We start from the raw sequence: 13,445 nt of genomic DNA, 5'->3' as shown, positions 1-13,445 counted from the left end.
GCACCTTCATCGGGGTGCACCCCCAGCCCCCCGGGGTTCACAGGTCTCCCAAAGCCTCCACGCCCGCATGCGAGCTGGGAGCGGCGGCGCTACATCCATCGCTGTTTCTCGGGCTGGCATCTACGTCTGGCGATGATCCTCCTGCTGAAGTCACCCAAGCACTTACAAGGCTGACCCGCCGCCCAAGCACGGCGGCGCTGCCCTTCCCGGGGTCCTCGGTGCACGCCCACCGCTGACCACCTGGGAGCACCGGCGCGCACGGCCCCCCGCGCACGTCCCGCGAGCGAACCCTGACGGCTGCGGCTGCGGCTGCCGCTGCGGCTGCGAGGGCCCGGCTCCGCCCGCCGAGCGCCGCGATCCCGACCCGCGCGCCCTCCGCCGCCCGGGTCGCCCACGCCTCCAGCCCTCCCCGCTCGGGCCTTCGCGCCGGCCCGCCCCGCCGCCGCCGCCGCCCTCGGAGGCTTGTCCCTCGCCGCCCGCCGTAGCCCGGCGCCGGCCGCTCGCCGTTTCCAAGATGGCCGCGGCGCGAGCGGCTCCTGCGGCGGGCTAGAGGCGGAGGCGGAGCCGAGTCCCTCCCGCACGCCGGGGCTCCGGTCGCTCGCGCCAGGCTGCAGCTGACGGCTCGCCGTGGCCATGCGGGGCTCCGCGCACGGATGAGAGAAGCCGCCGCCGCCGCCGCGCTGGTCCCCCCGCCCGCCTTCGCCGTCACCCGCGCCGCCGCCATGGAGGAGCCGCCGCCGCCGCCGCCGCCGCCGGAACCCGAGCCCGAGCCGGAGCGCTGCCGGGCGGCGAGGTGAGTGGGGCCGCCGCGGCGGGCCGGGCGCCGGAGGCGGGGCGCGTCCTGGCCCGAGCTCGGCCGGAGGCCTGACGGGGGCGTGGGGGCCTCCGCTTCCCGCCAGGTGGTGCGGGAGCATCCAGGCTCCCGGGCCGGAGGGGCGGGTGCAGCCCTGGACGGAGGGCACGGCGGCCGGGTCCGCCCGGGGTCCCCTGCCCGGGCGCCACGGGTTCCCCGCAGCGCCCAGCCCGCGGCCCTCCCTGCGGCGGCTCTGCGGGCCCCGAACGCGGCGGGGCGGGAGCGTAGCGGGGCGTCCCCGGTCCTGCGGGAGCTGGGACCCCCTCCCCCGCCGCGGCTTCCGAACAGGCGCCGCGCTGTAATTGCGCTCCTGGTTATCGAGCGAGAACGCTACCTCCCCTGTGCCCCTGTGTTAGTGCAGAAGTGGACGCTCTTGAAGCAGATAAGCACTGGCTGTTTCCCCTTGGTTCTCCAGCCGCTCCCCCCCCTCCCCGAGTGTCTGCTGTCTCTCCTTTGAGAAACTGCACTTCGGCTCTGCAATCAGGCAGGTTGGTTTCTCTTTCTGAGCGCCCTTTACCGGCCTTCAGTAGTAGCATTGTGCAGTTGGTTGCTCACACGTGCACCGCAAGTAAAGGATTGATTTGTCTAAAACTTTGCTCCCGCAGGAAGCTCGAAGATGGAACTTTGGTACCCAAAGCATTTGTTGCGTTTTGTTCCCTAGAGACTTTATTCATTTTTATGTCTTTTTTTTTTTGATTGGGAGATGAAACTCACCATCAGTAAGAATTTCCCTCTTTTTTATGCGTATGTTTGTGTGTTCAAATGCCCTCTTACCCCCTATCCTTTGCATCCTAGTGTAAACTTGCAAACTGCTGCCCCCTGTCCCCTATAATGAAAATACTTCCACATCTCTTGCATCTACTGTCTTGTAGTTCCAGGAATACGACAGTTAAGTGTCTTCTTTCTTTTTCCTGCTTGAAGAAAGTTTAAACAAAGTCTGTAGTTGTAGTTAGAACGGAATGCAGCAATCACATTCGTGTTTGGTATGACCTAGTCTCACCTCAAAGAGATTTGTTTGGTGTTTATGAGCTCTGAAGAATGTCATTCTTCAGGTCCCTTAATTCGGAGGTACTCTTGGAAACTTTTAAGGAACAGCCTCTCTAAATACTGGTACATGGTGTAATGAGAATTCATTTTGTTCTTTTTGAATACATCGAACATTTTTAGAACTTTTGTCAGAAAGCTTCTATGAATTTGTTAGTAGATTCATTCTTTGAGCATTTTGACTCCTTAAGTTTTTCTTTAAGAATAATAATAGCAAGCACTTAGTAAATACTTACAATGTACCCTATCCTTTGCTTTTATTAACTCATTTAATCTTTTTGAAAGTTTTTTTATTATAGTTGACTTAGAGTGTTCTGCTAATTACTGCTGTAAGTTAATTTAATCTTGACCAATAAACTTATGAGGTAGATTCTGTTTCTACCTCTTTTTCAGAGGAGGAAACCGAGGCACAACATTAAGTGTTTTGTTCAAGGTTTCACAGCTAGTGGTGAACCCAGGTGTAGCTGCACTTTCTGTGCCCTTCACTGCCATGAAGAAGAGGTGTGATTTCATTATACAGGCGGGCAGATCAGAAGTTATAATTCTGTACACCTATACTCTGGGGAAAAAAAAAATGGATGTGAACATTCCTAGGTAAAAGTCAAAAGAACAGGGAGAAGTGAAAACATGCTATAAAAATGACTGTTTCTCCAATGATCAAAAGAAACCCGGAGTTTTCAGCCAGGCTTCTGTCTTTGGTTGAATAGAAATAGGTCAGGAGAATGGGCTTCATCCAACTTGGAGTGAACAGCAGTGTACCGGAACAAGAAGATCTTAGAAATATTTTTCTTAGCAACATTGCCGTTAATTTTACAAGAGCTAATCTGTAAAACCTTACTTGACAAAGCTGTTATTTCTCTTTCATATGTCCTCATTGTCACCACCACCTCTTCAATACACAGAGCTGACCTCTGACCAACTTACTGTAGATCATTAGTAAGAGATGCTTCGGGGGTTCTGCGCTTGCTTATTTGAATTTCTTTTGTTTTCAACCATTTTATTTTATTCTTTAACTATTTTGAAGAAGCTCAACATGCAAGTTCAAAATATGCTAGATGCTCCATTGTGACACATGGAGATCAATGTGACTTGTGCTACTAGGTTAACTGGTTTGGGGACAGACCAAACTAAAGCCCTGTGTGCTGTCTTTGTGGGTATCCTTCATGCCAGTGTGTCATTGATTAGGAAAGCTGGTCTCCTGCTTAGGTCTCCTGTAGAAAGCAGGCCTGCACACGCCAGCCAGTGTACCACGGTGGCAGGTGCCAGCCAGCACATCTGCTCAGCGCCTGCTGACGTGAGAGTTATGCAATAACTGGGGACACAAAACAGGCTGAGAAGTGATAGCACGCTTACAGTTTTACTGCCTGTCGTCAGTCGAGGATACTTCTTGTCCTTATTTTTGATAAATAATTCATGATAAGGATAGCAGTTGTTATTGTTAGAGATTAAACTTAGAAAGAGACATTGCTTATAATACATTTTTCAAGCTTCTGGGTCAGTTGTAGGAGGATCCTGAGATCATAAGGAGAGCTACTAAAACTAATTTGGAACAATTCATTTTTGCGATTTCTTGAATTGGCACTTTGAAAACCACAGATCTTGGGTAATAAGGCTGACAAGAGACTGCTCCTATCTCTTGTAACCTTTCCTTTAAAATGTGTATGTTAAAAATAGTTTCCTTTGTTCTCATTTATTGACTTTGTACATGTTATAGGAGCTTAGGAATAACTTTTTTTAAGCAATAACTTTATTTTGTATAGTGTGGTGGTTATAAGTTCATTTGAAAAACATGAATCTCACTGTTACCACCAAAATTCTTGACTGTCCTCTCACTCCGAGGTGGCTCCATCTCTCTCTACTTGACTGTCTCCTTGGAGCCCTCTTGTTTCAGTCTTGACTTGGGATGGCACCTGTTTATTCTCACTAGTGAAATCCACCTGTGGGGCATCTGCAGGCTCTGCTGGCAGCACAGGTGATGGCGTGGCGTGAGACCCTTACAGGGTAGTTGCCACTGGCCCGGGTGGCTCTAGGCAGAGAAGCAGTGGCCATAGAGCAGCCACAAAGGGCTCCAGTGATGGCAGAAGCTCCTTCATGTTCTAAAGAAGAACTTTGTGGTTCCTTTAATTGTCATATTGTTGGAAGTTGCTTCTGCTTCCTTCGTGTGTGTTCTCTCGGTGGTGTCTTGTAAATCTCGTTCTGAGTGCTACTGAAATAGGGGATATAAAGTCTTGATTGCTTACTGGATACATTTGCTTTAATAACTTCCTGTTACTTAATAATTCCTCATTCCTCAGTGATTATTTTTTTACTCACTGCAGTCTGTTGTTTTAGCCTTCTCATCTGACCTGCCAGCTTGTATTCTTTTTAAAGAGACTTTGATGCTGCCAGTCAGTAGGCCATTGGAAATAATTTCCTTAAAAAAAGGAGATGGGAGTTCCCGCCGTGGCACTGGGGTTAACGAATCTGACTAGGAACTATGAGGTTGCGGGTTTGATCCCTGGCCTCGCTCAGTGGGCTAAGGATGCGGCGTTGCCGTGAGCTGTGGTGTAGGTTGCAGATGTGGCTCGGATCCCGTGTTGCTGTGGCTGTGGTGTAGGCTGGTGGCTACAGCTCCAATTGGACCCCTAGCCTGGGAGTCTCCATGTGCCGCAAGAGCAGCCCTAGAAAAGGCAAAAAGACAAAAAAAAAAAAAAAAAAAAAAAAAAAAGACAAGAAAAGAAAGGAGGAGATGGTAGAAAAGGAGTTTGGCCAGTGCCTGCTGCGGGTCTCTATAAGCTGGCATTCCCCGGGCAGGATAAGGTAGGCACGGTCCAGGTACTGTGCCTCCGCTCCTGCTGGGCTTTGTCGCTACCCAGTGGGTCAGTGTAGGAAGCCAAGGTATAATTAAGAGATTGGGAGATCCTGTGGTGGCTCAGTGGTTAATGAACCTGATCAGCATCCCATGAGGATGCAGGTTTGATCCCTGGCCTCATTTAATGGGTTAAGGATCAGCTGTGGTGTAGGTCGAAGATTCGGCTCGGATCCTGTGTTGCAGTGGCTGTGGTGTAGGCCAGCAGCTGCAGCTCCTGTTCAGCCCCTAGCCTGGGAACTTCCATATGCCCGAGGGTACAGCCTTTGGAAGACAAAGGACCAAAAAAAAAAAGAGTGGGAGAGAGAGATCCCTTGGTAGGCGTGAGGTCAGTAAGGGAGATGCGCGGAATGAGCTTAGTGGCGGATGTTAACGGGGCGGCTGGGCCCGCTCCCCCATCAGGAGGACCCCCTGCTTCCAGGAGGAGAGGAGGGTGACAGGGCCTCACTCACAGGTTTTCATCTCCCTGGCTTCACACAGGCTGCCTTTTTTTTGTTTGTTTTTCTTGTAACTAACTTCCCTCAGTTGGTTGGGTTATAGTGTGGTTTTAATCTTCGTTCTTACTTTAATTAGCTTATGACAAACCTTGCTTTTCCTGCTTTATCCTTGTCCTTAGGGACTTTGGTTAAAAAACCCTCAGTGGCAGACTTTTCTAAAGGTAATCAGTCTCAGAGGATCACCTGTCTCCACCCTCCTCATAATCCACTCCCCTGACACCGCCCCCCCACAAAGAATCCTTTGACGCAGTTTCTGAAAAAGGTGTGGCCAAGATGTTAGTGGTTGGTGCTTTTATAAGATCCTTTTTGACTCTTGTGAGTATTGTGTTCAAAAAAGATCATGATGGCATGTGGTTTTTCTGGATTTAAGTCATAAAATTAAAAAGAATTCAGACCCACACGAGAATTCTGTGCCACTATTAAAAACCATGTTTTTGGGTTTTTTGTTTGTTTGTTTGTTCTTTTTTGCTTTTTAGGGCTGCACCCGAGCCATGGAAGTTCTCAGGCTCGGGATTGAATTCGAGCTATAGCTGCCGGCCTATACCACAACCACAGCAACAGGGAGTCCGAGGCATGTCTGCGACCTACACCACAGCTCAGGGCAATGCCGGATCCTTCATCTACTCAGTGAGGCCAGGGATTGAACCTGCAACCTCATGGTTACTATTTGGATTTGTTTCTACTGCGCCGAAACGGGAACTCCAAAAAAACCATGTTTTTAAGGAATATTCAGTGACATGGGAAAATGCTCATAAGCCCTTCTAAATAAGTCCTCATATAATTGGGACCTGACTATTTTTGAAGAGATTCTCAAGTACTTCTGATGTACACATACCTTCCACTGTGTTCAGTGAAAAAAAGCAGATGATAAAACAGCCAAAATTTGGACCGGCTGCTCAGCTTGCATGTGTTTGTTTCTCCACCTGCTCTGACTGTGCTGCCTCCGTCTTCCCTCCCCCCGTGGCTGCATGGCACGGATTGGGGCTGCCCTGTTCTTGCACCCTCCTGGCTGTAGCCATGGACATGAGGCGGGCCAGGCCCTGGAGCTCTTGCGAGGAGTGTTCACCTTGGAGCTGGGGTGCAGAAGAGCCCTGTGCAGTAACTGAAGTGTGTCCTGTGGCGTCCTGAGCCTGGAACTGGCCCCCTGAAGCTGTCTGTGGTCGCCGTCTCATTGAGAAATTGTTTGGTTTCAGACAGGGACGTGGACCCCCAGAGAAGAGCAGATGCCCGAAGAGGTCTTTGTCCCTTTTCCTTTTATGCTACATTCCTCCCACTTTTCTCTTGGTTCAGTAGGTGAATTCGTAAGTACTTTATTTTTCCCTAAACTATTAAGGATTCAAGTTGGGCTTCGCAAAGTCCTTATACTTTATGTTTTCACTACGGTTTCGTTAAAACAAGAAGTTGTGTATGTGTCTAGAAAAAAGATTGAAAGGCTACGTGCTGGTTTTTTCCTACAGTGGTTTTTAACGAACGTTACATGATTTTATTTTACAGTCAGTGCTAGAGAGCCCAAAATCCTGTACATGTGTAATTTTAAGTCTCTTTACTTTGAATTGTCACTACATTGATGAGTTTGTATGTTATATTGAGAGGACATTGCCAAATCTTAAGTTAACTTTTTAAAAGTTTATTTTTAGTGTATTTGAACGATCTGAGCTGAGCCTGTCGAGTTGGTTTTCTTTACCTACTTGGTTCATCCTGGGTAACGGCGCTTGTAGTCGAGGTACAACATCCGCAGTGAGAAAGGGCTTGCCCCGTGGCCGTCTTCATAGTCTTAGAATTACCGCTTAGGTCTGTAACCGTATTCACGAACGTTGGGTTCAGCTGCTTTCCTCTTTTTAGGAGGCGTGGTTGAAACTGCTGTATTTTAAAAGAAACATAGTTTCTCTGGGAAGTAGGTGTGGTAGGTTCATTCTTCTGTTTCCCGCAGACCTCGCACTCATGTAACGGATACAGGTTGCCTTTGGGTCTTTATTCTTAGGCAAAATGAAAACTTGTTTTTGACCTGTAAGAACATTCATTTGTCATGTTTTGCAGACATCAGTAGAAGTATTAGTCTCATGGATCATACGGCTGCCAAATGTTTATAGAGTAGCAGGGAACGCTGTTATGAATATATGAGGTATGCTGTCAAAAGCATTTCCTAAGTGGATTTCGTTTCAGCATAATTTCAGAAGAAATAAACCTTCTATGGAAAAAAGTGGATACTAAGCTTTAGAGTGGATCAGATGTGATGTTTTCAGTGGGGCTTTTTTTTTTTTTTTTGGCATGCAAGCAGGCTATTTGAGGATACTGCCAAACTGTAGAATGTTCTGAACAGGGCTTATTACTTATTAGAGAACAGTTAGTTTAGAGATGTAAAATTAATAGAAATTGTCAATCTTTTTAGTCTTTCAGTAGCAATATTTTGGGAGAAAATTTAATGCACATATTATTTTTATCGTACCATTATTATTATTATTATTTTTTTTGGTGGTCTTTTTTAAGGCCTCACCCGAGGCCTATAGAAGCTCCCAGGATAGGGGTCAAATCGGAGCTGCAGCTGCCGGCCTTCACCACAGCCACAGTAATGCCAGATCTGAGCTGCATCTGTGACCTACAGCTCACAGCGACGCCGGATCCTTAACCCACTGAGCGAGACCGGGATCGAACCCGTGGATACTAGTCAGATTCGTTTCCACTGAGCCATGACGGGAACTCCCATTAAAGTTTTTAAAGTCTTTTTATGTAAGAACATAAAAATGTAGGTATAACTTGGTTTTCTCACAAGATTTTTAGAGTGTTTTGAATGTTTAAATATTTAGTTCTCATTGGAATAAGGACTTAAGCACTTACTCGGGGGAGTCTTGCAGGTGGTGAATTGTTAGCATTCATCCAGCCCGGCTTTCTAACCGTTTGCCTCTGTAGACTTACAGGCGCTTAGCACTAGCAGGGGGCTTGGGGGTCCTCTGGGCCACGGCCTTAGAGAGTTAGAGGTGGGAAAACCGGGCCTTCCCAGGCTGCAGCTTCCCCGAGGTCACAGCCTGGGCCCCAGCTGCCAGGCTCTGGCTTCGCTTTGCTTCTGTGTCACGGTGCTCCGCCTCGTCGGGGCTACAGCTGAAGGTGCTCTCCAGCCCCCTCCCTGGCTGCCCACCGCAGCCTCGGCCCGCACAGCAGCTATGTGTGTTCTGGATTAATTCCACTTTATAGGATAGAGCAGTGGTGAAAGGTTTGTTTACAGGAGAAAAAAAAGAAAAATGCAAAACCCCCAACCCCTGAAATCTCCCCCAAACTCGTTGTACTTTTTTCCCATGCAGCTTTATTTCAAGTTCACCAAATAGAGGCAGGCCAGTGTTCGAACCCTTTTAGATCTCTCTCTCTCTCTTTTTTTTTTTTCCCCTGTGCTCAGTCTTTAGATCAGGCAGGTAGTGGGACTCTGGTGGTGGAGTTGACACTCTAGCTGCAATTATGACCTGCACTAGGAAATAGGCTTTGCACCAGTGCGTGGATATTGAATAACTGAAATAAAAAATTCATGAACGGCGTTCGACCGTGCAACGCATGATTTACTCTGACAACTCTTGTTCTGTTCTCTATTAAAAAATTGTTCATTGGAACCCATTAAATTGGTTTTATTCCCCATAAATGGATTGTGACCCTCACTTGGAAAAACATGGCGTTACCAAAATTCAAAGACGATGCTCTTGTGTCTTGTCCCTTGAGATTGAGTCAGGAGAACAATAGCAGTATCCTCTAAATGACCAGAAGGCATTCTGAATAAGTTGGCAGGGTTGGGATCCACATATTTCTTCCTTGAAAACAGCCTTATTTCCCAAAGGTAAGAATCAGAATGCATCTTACCCTTGTTTCAGGGTCGTTCTGGTTACTTATCCTTAACCACAGGAGTTGTAGATGTGAGTTCAAACCTTGGTATTAATTTCAGAGTAAAGTCAGGGTTGGAATACATGAGTTCTTTAGCTAATTTGTTCATTTTTCTCTAAAATGCCAATGTATTATTTATTTTTTCAATAGAGCAGTCCTCAAGAAAAGAAGAGGAAAAAAAAGGAACCCATCCCCTCGCCCCTGCCGTTTGTGTTGTGTGTGTGTGTGTGTGTGTGTGCACGCGTGCAGGTACAGGAGTTTTCACTGCAGTGAAGTGTATATATATATGTGTATATATATATATTTCTTATGTTTTTGTTTTATAATGATTTTTATTTTTTCCATTGTAGCTGGTTTACAGTGTTCTGTCAATTGGCTACTGTACAGCAAGGTGATGAAGTATCTTTTTTTTAAGAAAAGGATGACTTGGGTGTTATATTTTGCCCTCCTTTTTTTTTTTTTTTTTTTTTTGGTCTTTGTGTCTTTTTAGGGCTGCACATGTGGCGTGTGGAAGTTTCCAGGCTAGAGGTGGAAGCAGAGCTGCAGCCACCAGCCTATGCCACAGCCACAGCAATGCAGGATCTGAGCCACATCTGTGACCTACACCACAGCTCACAGCAATGCTGGATCCTTAACCCACTGAGCGAGGCCAGGGGTCGAACCCACATCCTCACAGATACCAGTCAGGCTTGTTACCGCTGAGCCACGACGGGAACTTCTTGCCCTCCTTCTACCCTGTTGATTCTTCCTCCTGCTTCAGGTTGTCTCTTAAGCATTGCCTACTTCAGGCTCAGCCTTCCCTTGACCTTGTACCTCTTCACTATGGGTTAGGTTAAGTCCTTCGGTTACAAGTCTTCTAGTCCCTGTGGGTTTCTACCCAGTTGCAGCAGGTCATCGTTTGTGGTCATGGTTGCGTGAATGTTTGGTGCTGTCTCTGACCTTGCACCTTAGACTACAGGAGGCAGGGACACGGTCGTTTGGCTCCCTTGAGGTCCCAGTTCCCAGCACAGTCTAAGGATGGGTAGGCTCCCAACAAATACTTGTTGGATGAAGGAGCCAGGAAAAAGGAAAGCACATAGGTTTTGGTACTGGACAGACAGTCTTTAAATCTCACCGTTTGATTACTAGCCTGTGATTTGGGGGAAGTTATTTAACCTCTCTCAGACTCAGTTTCCTCATTTGAAAAAACAGAAATGGGGTTTTCTTTGTGGCTTAGTAGGTTAAGGACCTGATGTTGTCTCTGTGAGGAAGTGGGTTCAATCCCTGACTTCGCTTAGTGGGTTAGGGATCTGGTGTTGCCGTGACTGTGATGTAGGCAGGCAGCTGCAGCTCTGATTCGACCCCTAGCCTTGGGACTTCTGTGTGCCATGGGTGTGGCCCTAAAAAGAAAAAGGAGAAAAAAAGAAAAACAAATAATAACAGCACCTACTTCCTAGCTTGTTACAGAGATTAAATGAGATAATCGTTGCTTATGGAAAGTGCTTAGTAATCATTAACTATCATTTTACATTTCTCATTTCTTTCTTTTACTTTTTTTGGTTTAAAGTGAAAGGGGGAATTCCATTGTAAATAATTTTCGTAAAAAACTATCAAGTATGCTTTGAGGCTAGATACATTTATAAATAGCTGCAATAATTTTTATTCACAAAAATTTTTTTAAAATGTCTATTGAAGTTATAGAAGGGAGAAAGCGGATTTGGGGACCTGGCTTTTTCACATTCCCTCTTTTGCTTCGATTGTGATCTGTTCCGCATCTTATTCCCAAAGGTGTTTGGAATTCTGGCCCAAGGGCTCAAATCACACGTCTAACACTGAAGAGCCCTGACTCCTCAGGCCCCCAGGCGGAGCTCAGTCTTTTGTCTCTGGCCCTTCTGTTTGCTGAACTTGACCTGTCTTCACAACTTAGATTAGTACCGTCTTCATTTTGTAAAATGTTGTACATTCTGTTTAAGGGTGATGGTTTCCAAATTGGTCTAGCTGCTGCTGTAGAACAGTGAATGAAATTTGGTCAGCACGACCAAATTAGGAAATTAGAAAATTTCTAAGTTAGAAACCTCTCTGATTATGAAAACAACACATGTCAGTTGTGGCACAAGTTGCAAAGTATAAAGAAGATAGCCAGTCATAATCCTTCCATTTAAAAGCTAGTTAACCAGTAACGTTTCGGTGTACCTCTTTCCGGGGCTTTACGTGTGTGTGTGTGTGTGTGTGTGTGTGTGTGTATGAGTGTGTGTGAGAGAGAGAGCGAGAGAGAGAGAAGTGTGTACGTGTAGCCCTCCACCTTTATCCTGAGAAGCTGCCGTATCGTGAGCACTTTCCTATGTTGTAAACACATTTAATGACAAGCAATATTCCTCTTCATGGGCATGTTGTAATTTAATTGTTCTTGAATTACTTTGTAACATACATACTTCTAATTATTATAATTAACGACTTGATAAAAATCTTTATGTAGATTTTCTGTATTTTAGACTGTTGCAGTTATAGGTCATGAAATTTTTAGTTTTAAGTCTCTTGAGACATATTGCCGCATTTCTTTCTAGAAAGATAATAAGTTGTTTTATTCACACCAGTGTGAAAGACAAAATGTTCTTGACAATTTCAGTTTAGCCTATTAAGTGATTATGAGTTATAAATAGCTTCAGAGAGAAGAGTTTTATTTTATCCAGAAAATGCAACATTAGTACGGCAACAGTATTCCAAACAAAACCCACATTGTCTTTTATCAGTTCATTCAGCTCTATAAAAGTCTCACCTCCACTTGATGTTCAGTCAGCAGTCTCATGAATCCGTTTCTTGACTAGAGTTCTGTAAATCCTGCTCTGTCCACTGGTGTGATCTGAGTTGTTTAAACACTCCATCAGAAGCCTGAACCAGGAAGTACCTGCGAGAGGCCTTTTCCACGGGCCCTGAGATGGCTCTTCTTTGTTGAAGACAGGACCCATGGCCTGGAGCTGATGCCAAGTGCTTGCAAGGAAGCAGTCAAGTAAAAACCTATTTCTGGTGATGGAAAATGTACAGTGTCTGTGATTAATTTATTGCTGGTAATTTTCAAAAGTGAAAGGTCCAGTAAAGACTAGTTCTGAGTTATTAGTTATTAAGGTGGAGTTTCCACTGTGGCACAGCGGGTTAAGAATCCTACTGCAGTGACTTGGGTTGCTGCTGAGGCGTACGTTCGGTCCCTGACCTGGCACAGTGCGGAATCTGCATCACTACAGCTGCTGCATAGGTTGCCGCTGTGGCTCTTGGCTCAGACTTAGTCCCTGGCCTGGGAACTTCCCTTGCCATAGGTGCAGCCATCAAAAAAAGAAAAAAGAAAGAAAAAGAAAAAGGTGAAGGCAATTGATAAGAAAATTTGGTTATTTCTGTGACATGAAAAATGGGATAGCAGTCAATCCTAAAAATTTTTAGACAAAATATTTATAATGGTTAACCCCATTATCAAGAAAGAGTGGATATTATATCTAATTTGTGAAAATGGAAAACATACAATCTTTATAGAGGAAAAAAGAGCTTCAGGGATAATACATGATATTTTTGCTATGTACCAAGAATATACCAACCATATAATTAGAATATACTGAGAATATGTCAAGAATATCAAATAAAGAGGTGGTATGTAGACTGGGTCCTATTTTACATGGTGAGTAATGGTGAAATGCCGTAGATAAGTAATGTGAGGCTTCACCTGACGTCCTGGCCTAAAGCTCCTGGATGAAAGAAGTCACAGCCAAATGAGCCTATAAAGTACATGCCTGAATTATGCTTTCTCCTGTCTGGCAAAGTAGCCCCAGCACGTTAATAAACACGTGTGTCATGGACAGTGAAGGTATTGTCAGTTCTCTCGAACTTCTCATACAGCACACGGTTTTTGGAATATTTATAACATCTTACCTACACGAATTTAACCTAGAGAAGGCTAAGCATTGCTTCTGATCTAATACTCATCAATAGTAACACATCAAATAAACCTAATTGTTTCCAGCACCTCTTCTTTTACAAGGTGAAAGAACACATCCTTTGTGATTTTCTGGGGGCCTCCCTGGGAAATCTCAAAGACAGTCGTAGCTGTGGAACATAATGATTTAGGATTTGATGGGGGGAAGGCAAAATAGCAAAAGTTGGCAGGAGATTCGAACACCTAAGATGGGATCCTGGATTACTAAGAAAGATGCTTGGCTGTGTATGTAACCCAAGTGACAAGGAGGATTTTTAGAAGTCAACACAGGGGGTAACGTGATGGCGAAGAACCGTCTGTAAATGGGGCCCGTTTGTGCTTCAAGGATGTAGCGTCAAGGCCCTTGCAGCGTGGAAGATGTTCCTGGGTGGAGAAGGTCTCTGG

General features: G+C 45.9%; 1 protein-coding gene across 4 annotated transcripts in view; it reads left to right on the top strand.

The window, feature by feature from the left end:
- The window catches only part of MAP3K4 (mitogen-activated protein kinase kinase kinase 4), a 158,530-nt gene that overhangs the window by 52,366 nt on the left and 92,719 nt on the right, over nucleotides 1–13,445 (top strand). The window contains exon 1 of one of the 4 annotated variants that reach the window (XM_021086224.1): nucleotides 494–793. The exons of 1 other annotated variant lie outside the window; for it this stretch is intronic. In XM_021086224.1, the coding sequence (XP_020941883.1) occupies nucleotides 654–793 (140 nt within the window). In that variant the 5' untranslated portion in view covers nucleotides 494–653. Of the gene's footprint in view, nucleotides 1–493; nucleotides 794–13,445 lie in introns of those variants that run through there. 2 more of the 4 variants (XM_021086234.1, XM_021086232.1) reach the window with 2 other exon arrangements.

The sequence above is a fragment of the Sus scrofa genome, chromosome 1 (assembly GCF_000003025.6).
Source record: "Sus scrofa isolate TJ Tabasco breed Duroc chromosome 1, Sscrofa11.1, whole genome shotgun sequence".
Lineage (NCBI taxonomy): Eukaryota > Metazoa > Chordata > Mammalia > Artiodactyla > Suidae > Sus > Sus scrofa.
The sequence above is the reverse complement of the archived record's forward strand: the minus strand, read 5'-3'. Positions and strand labels throughout refer to the sequence as shown.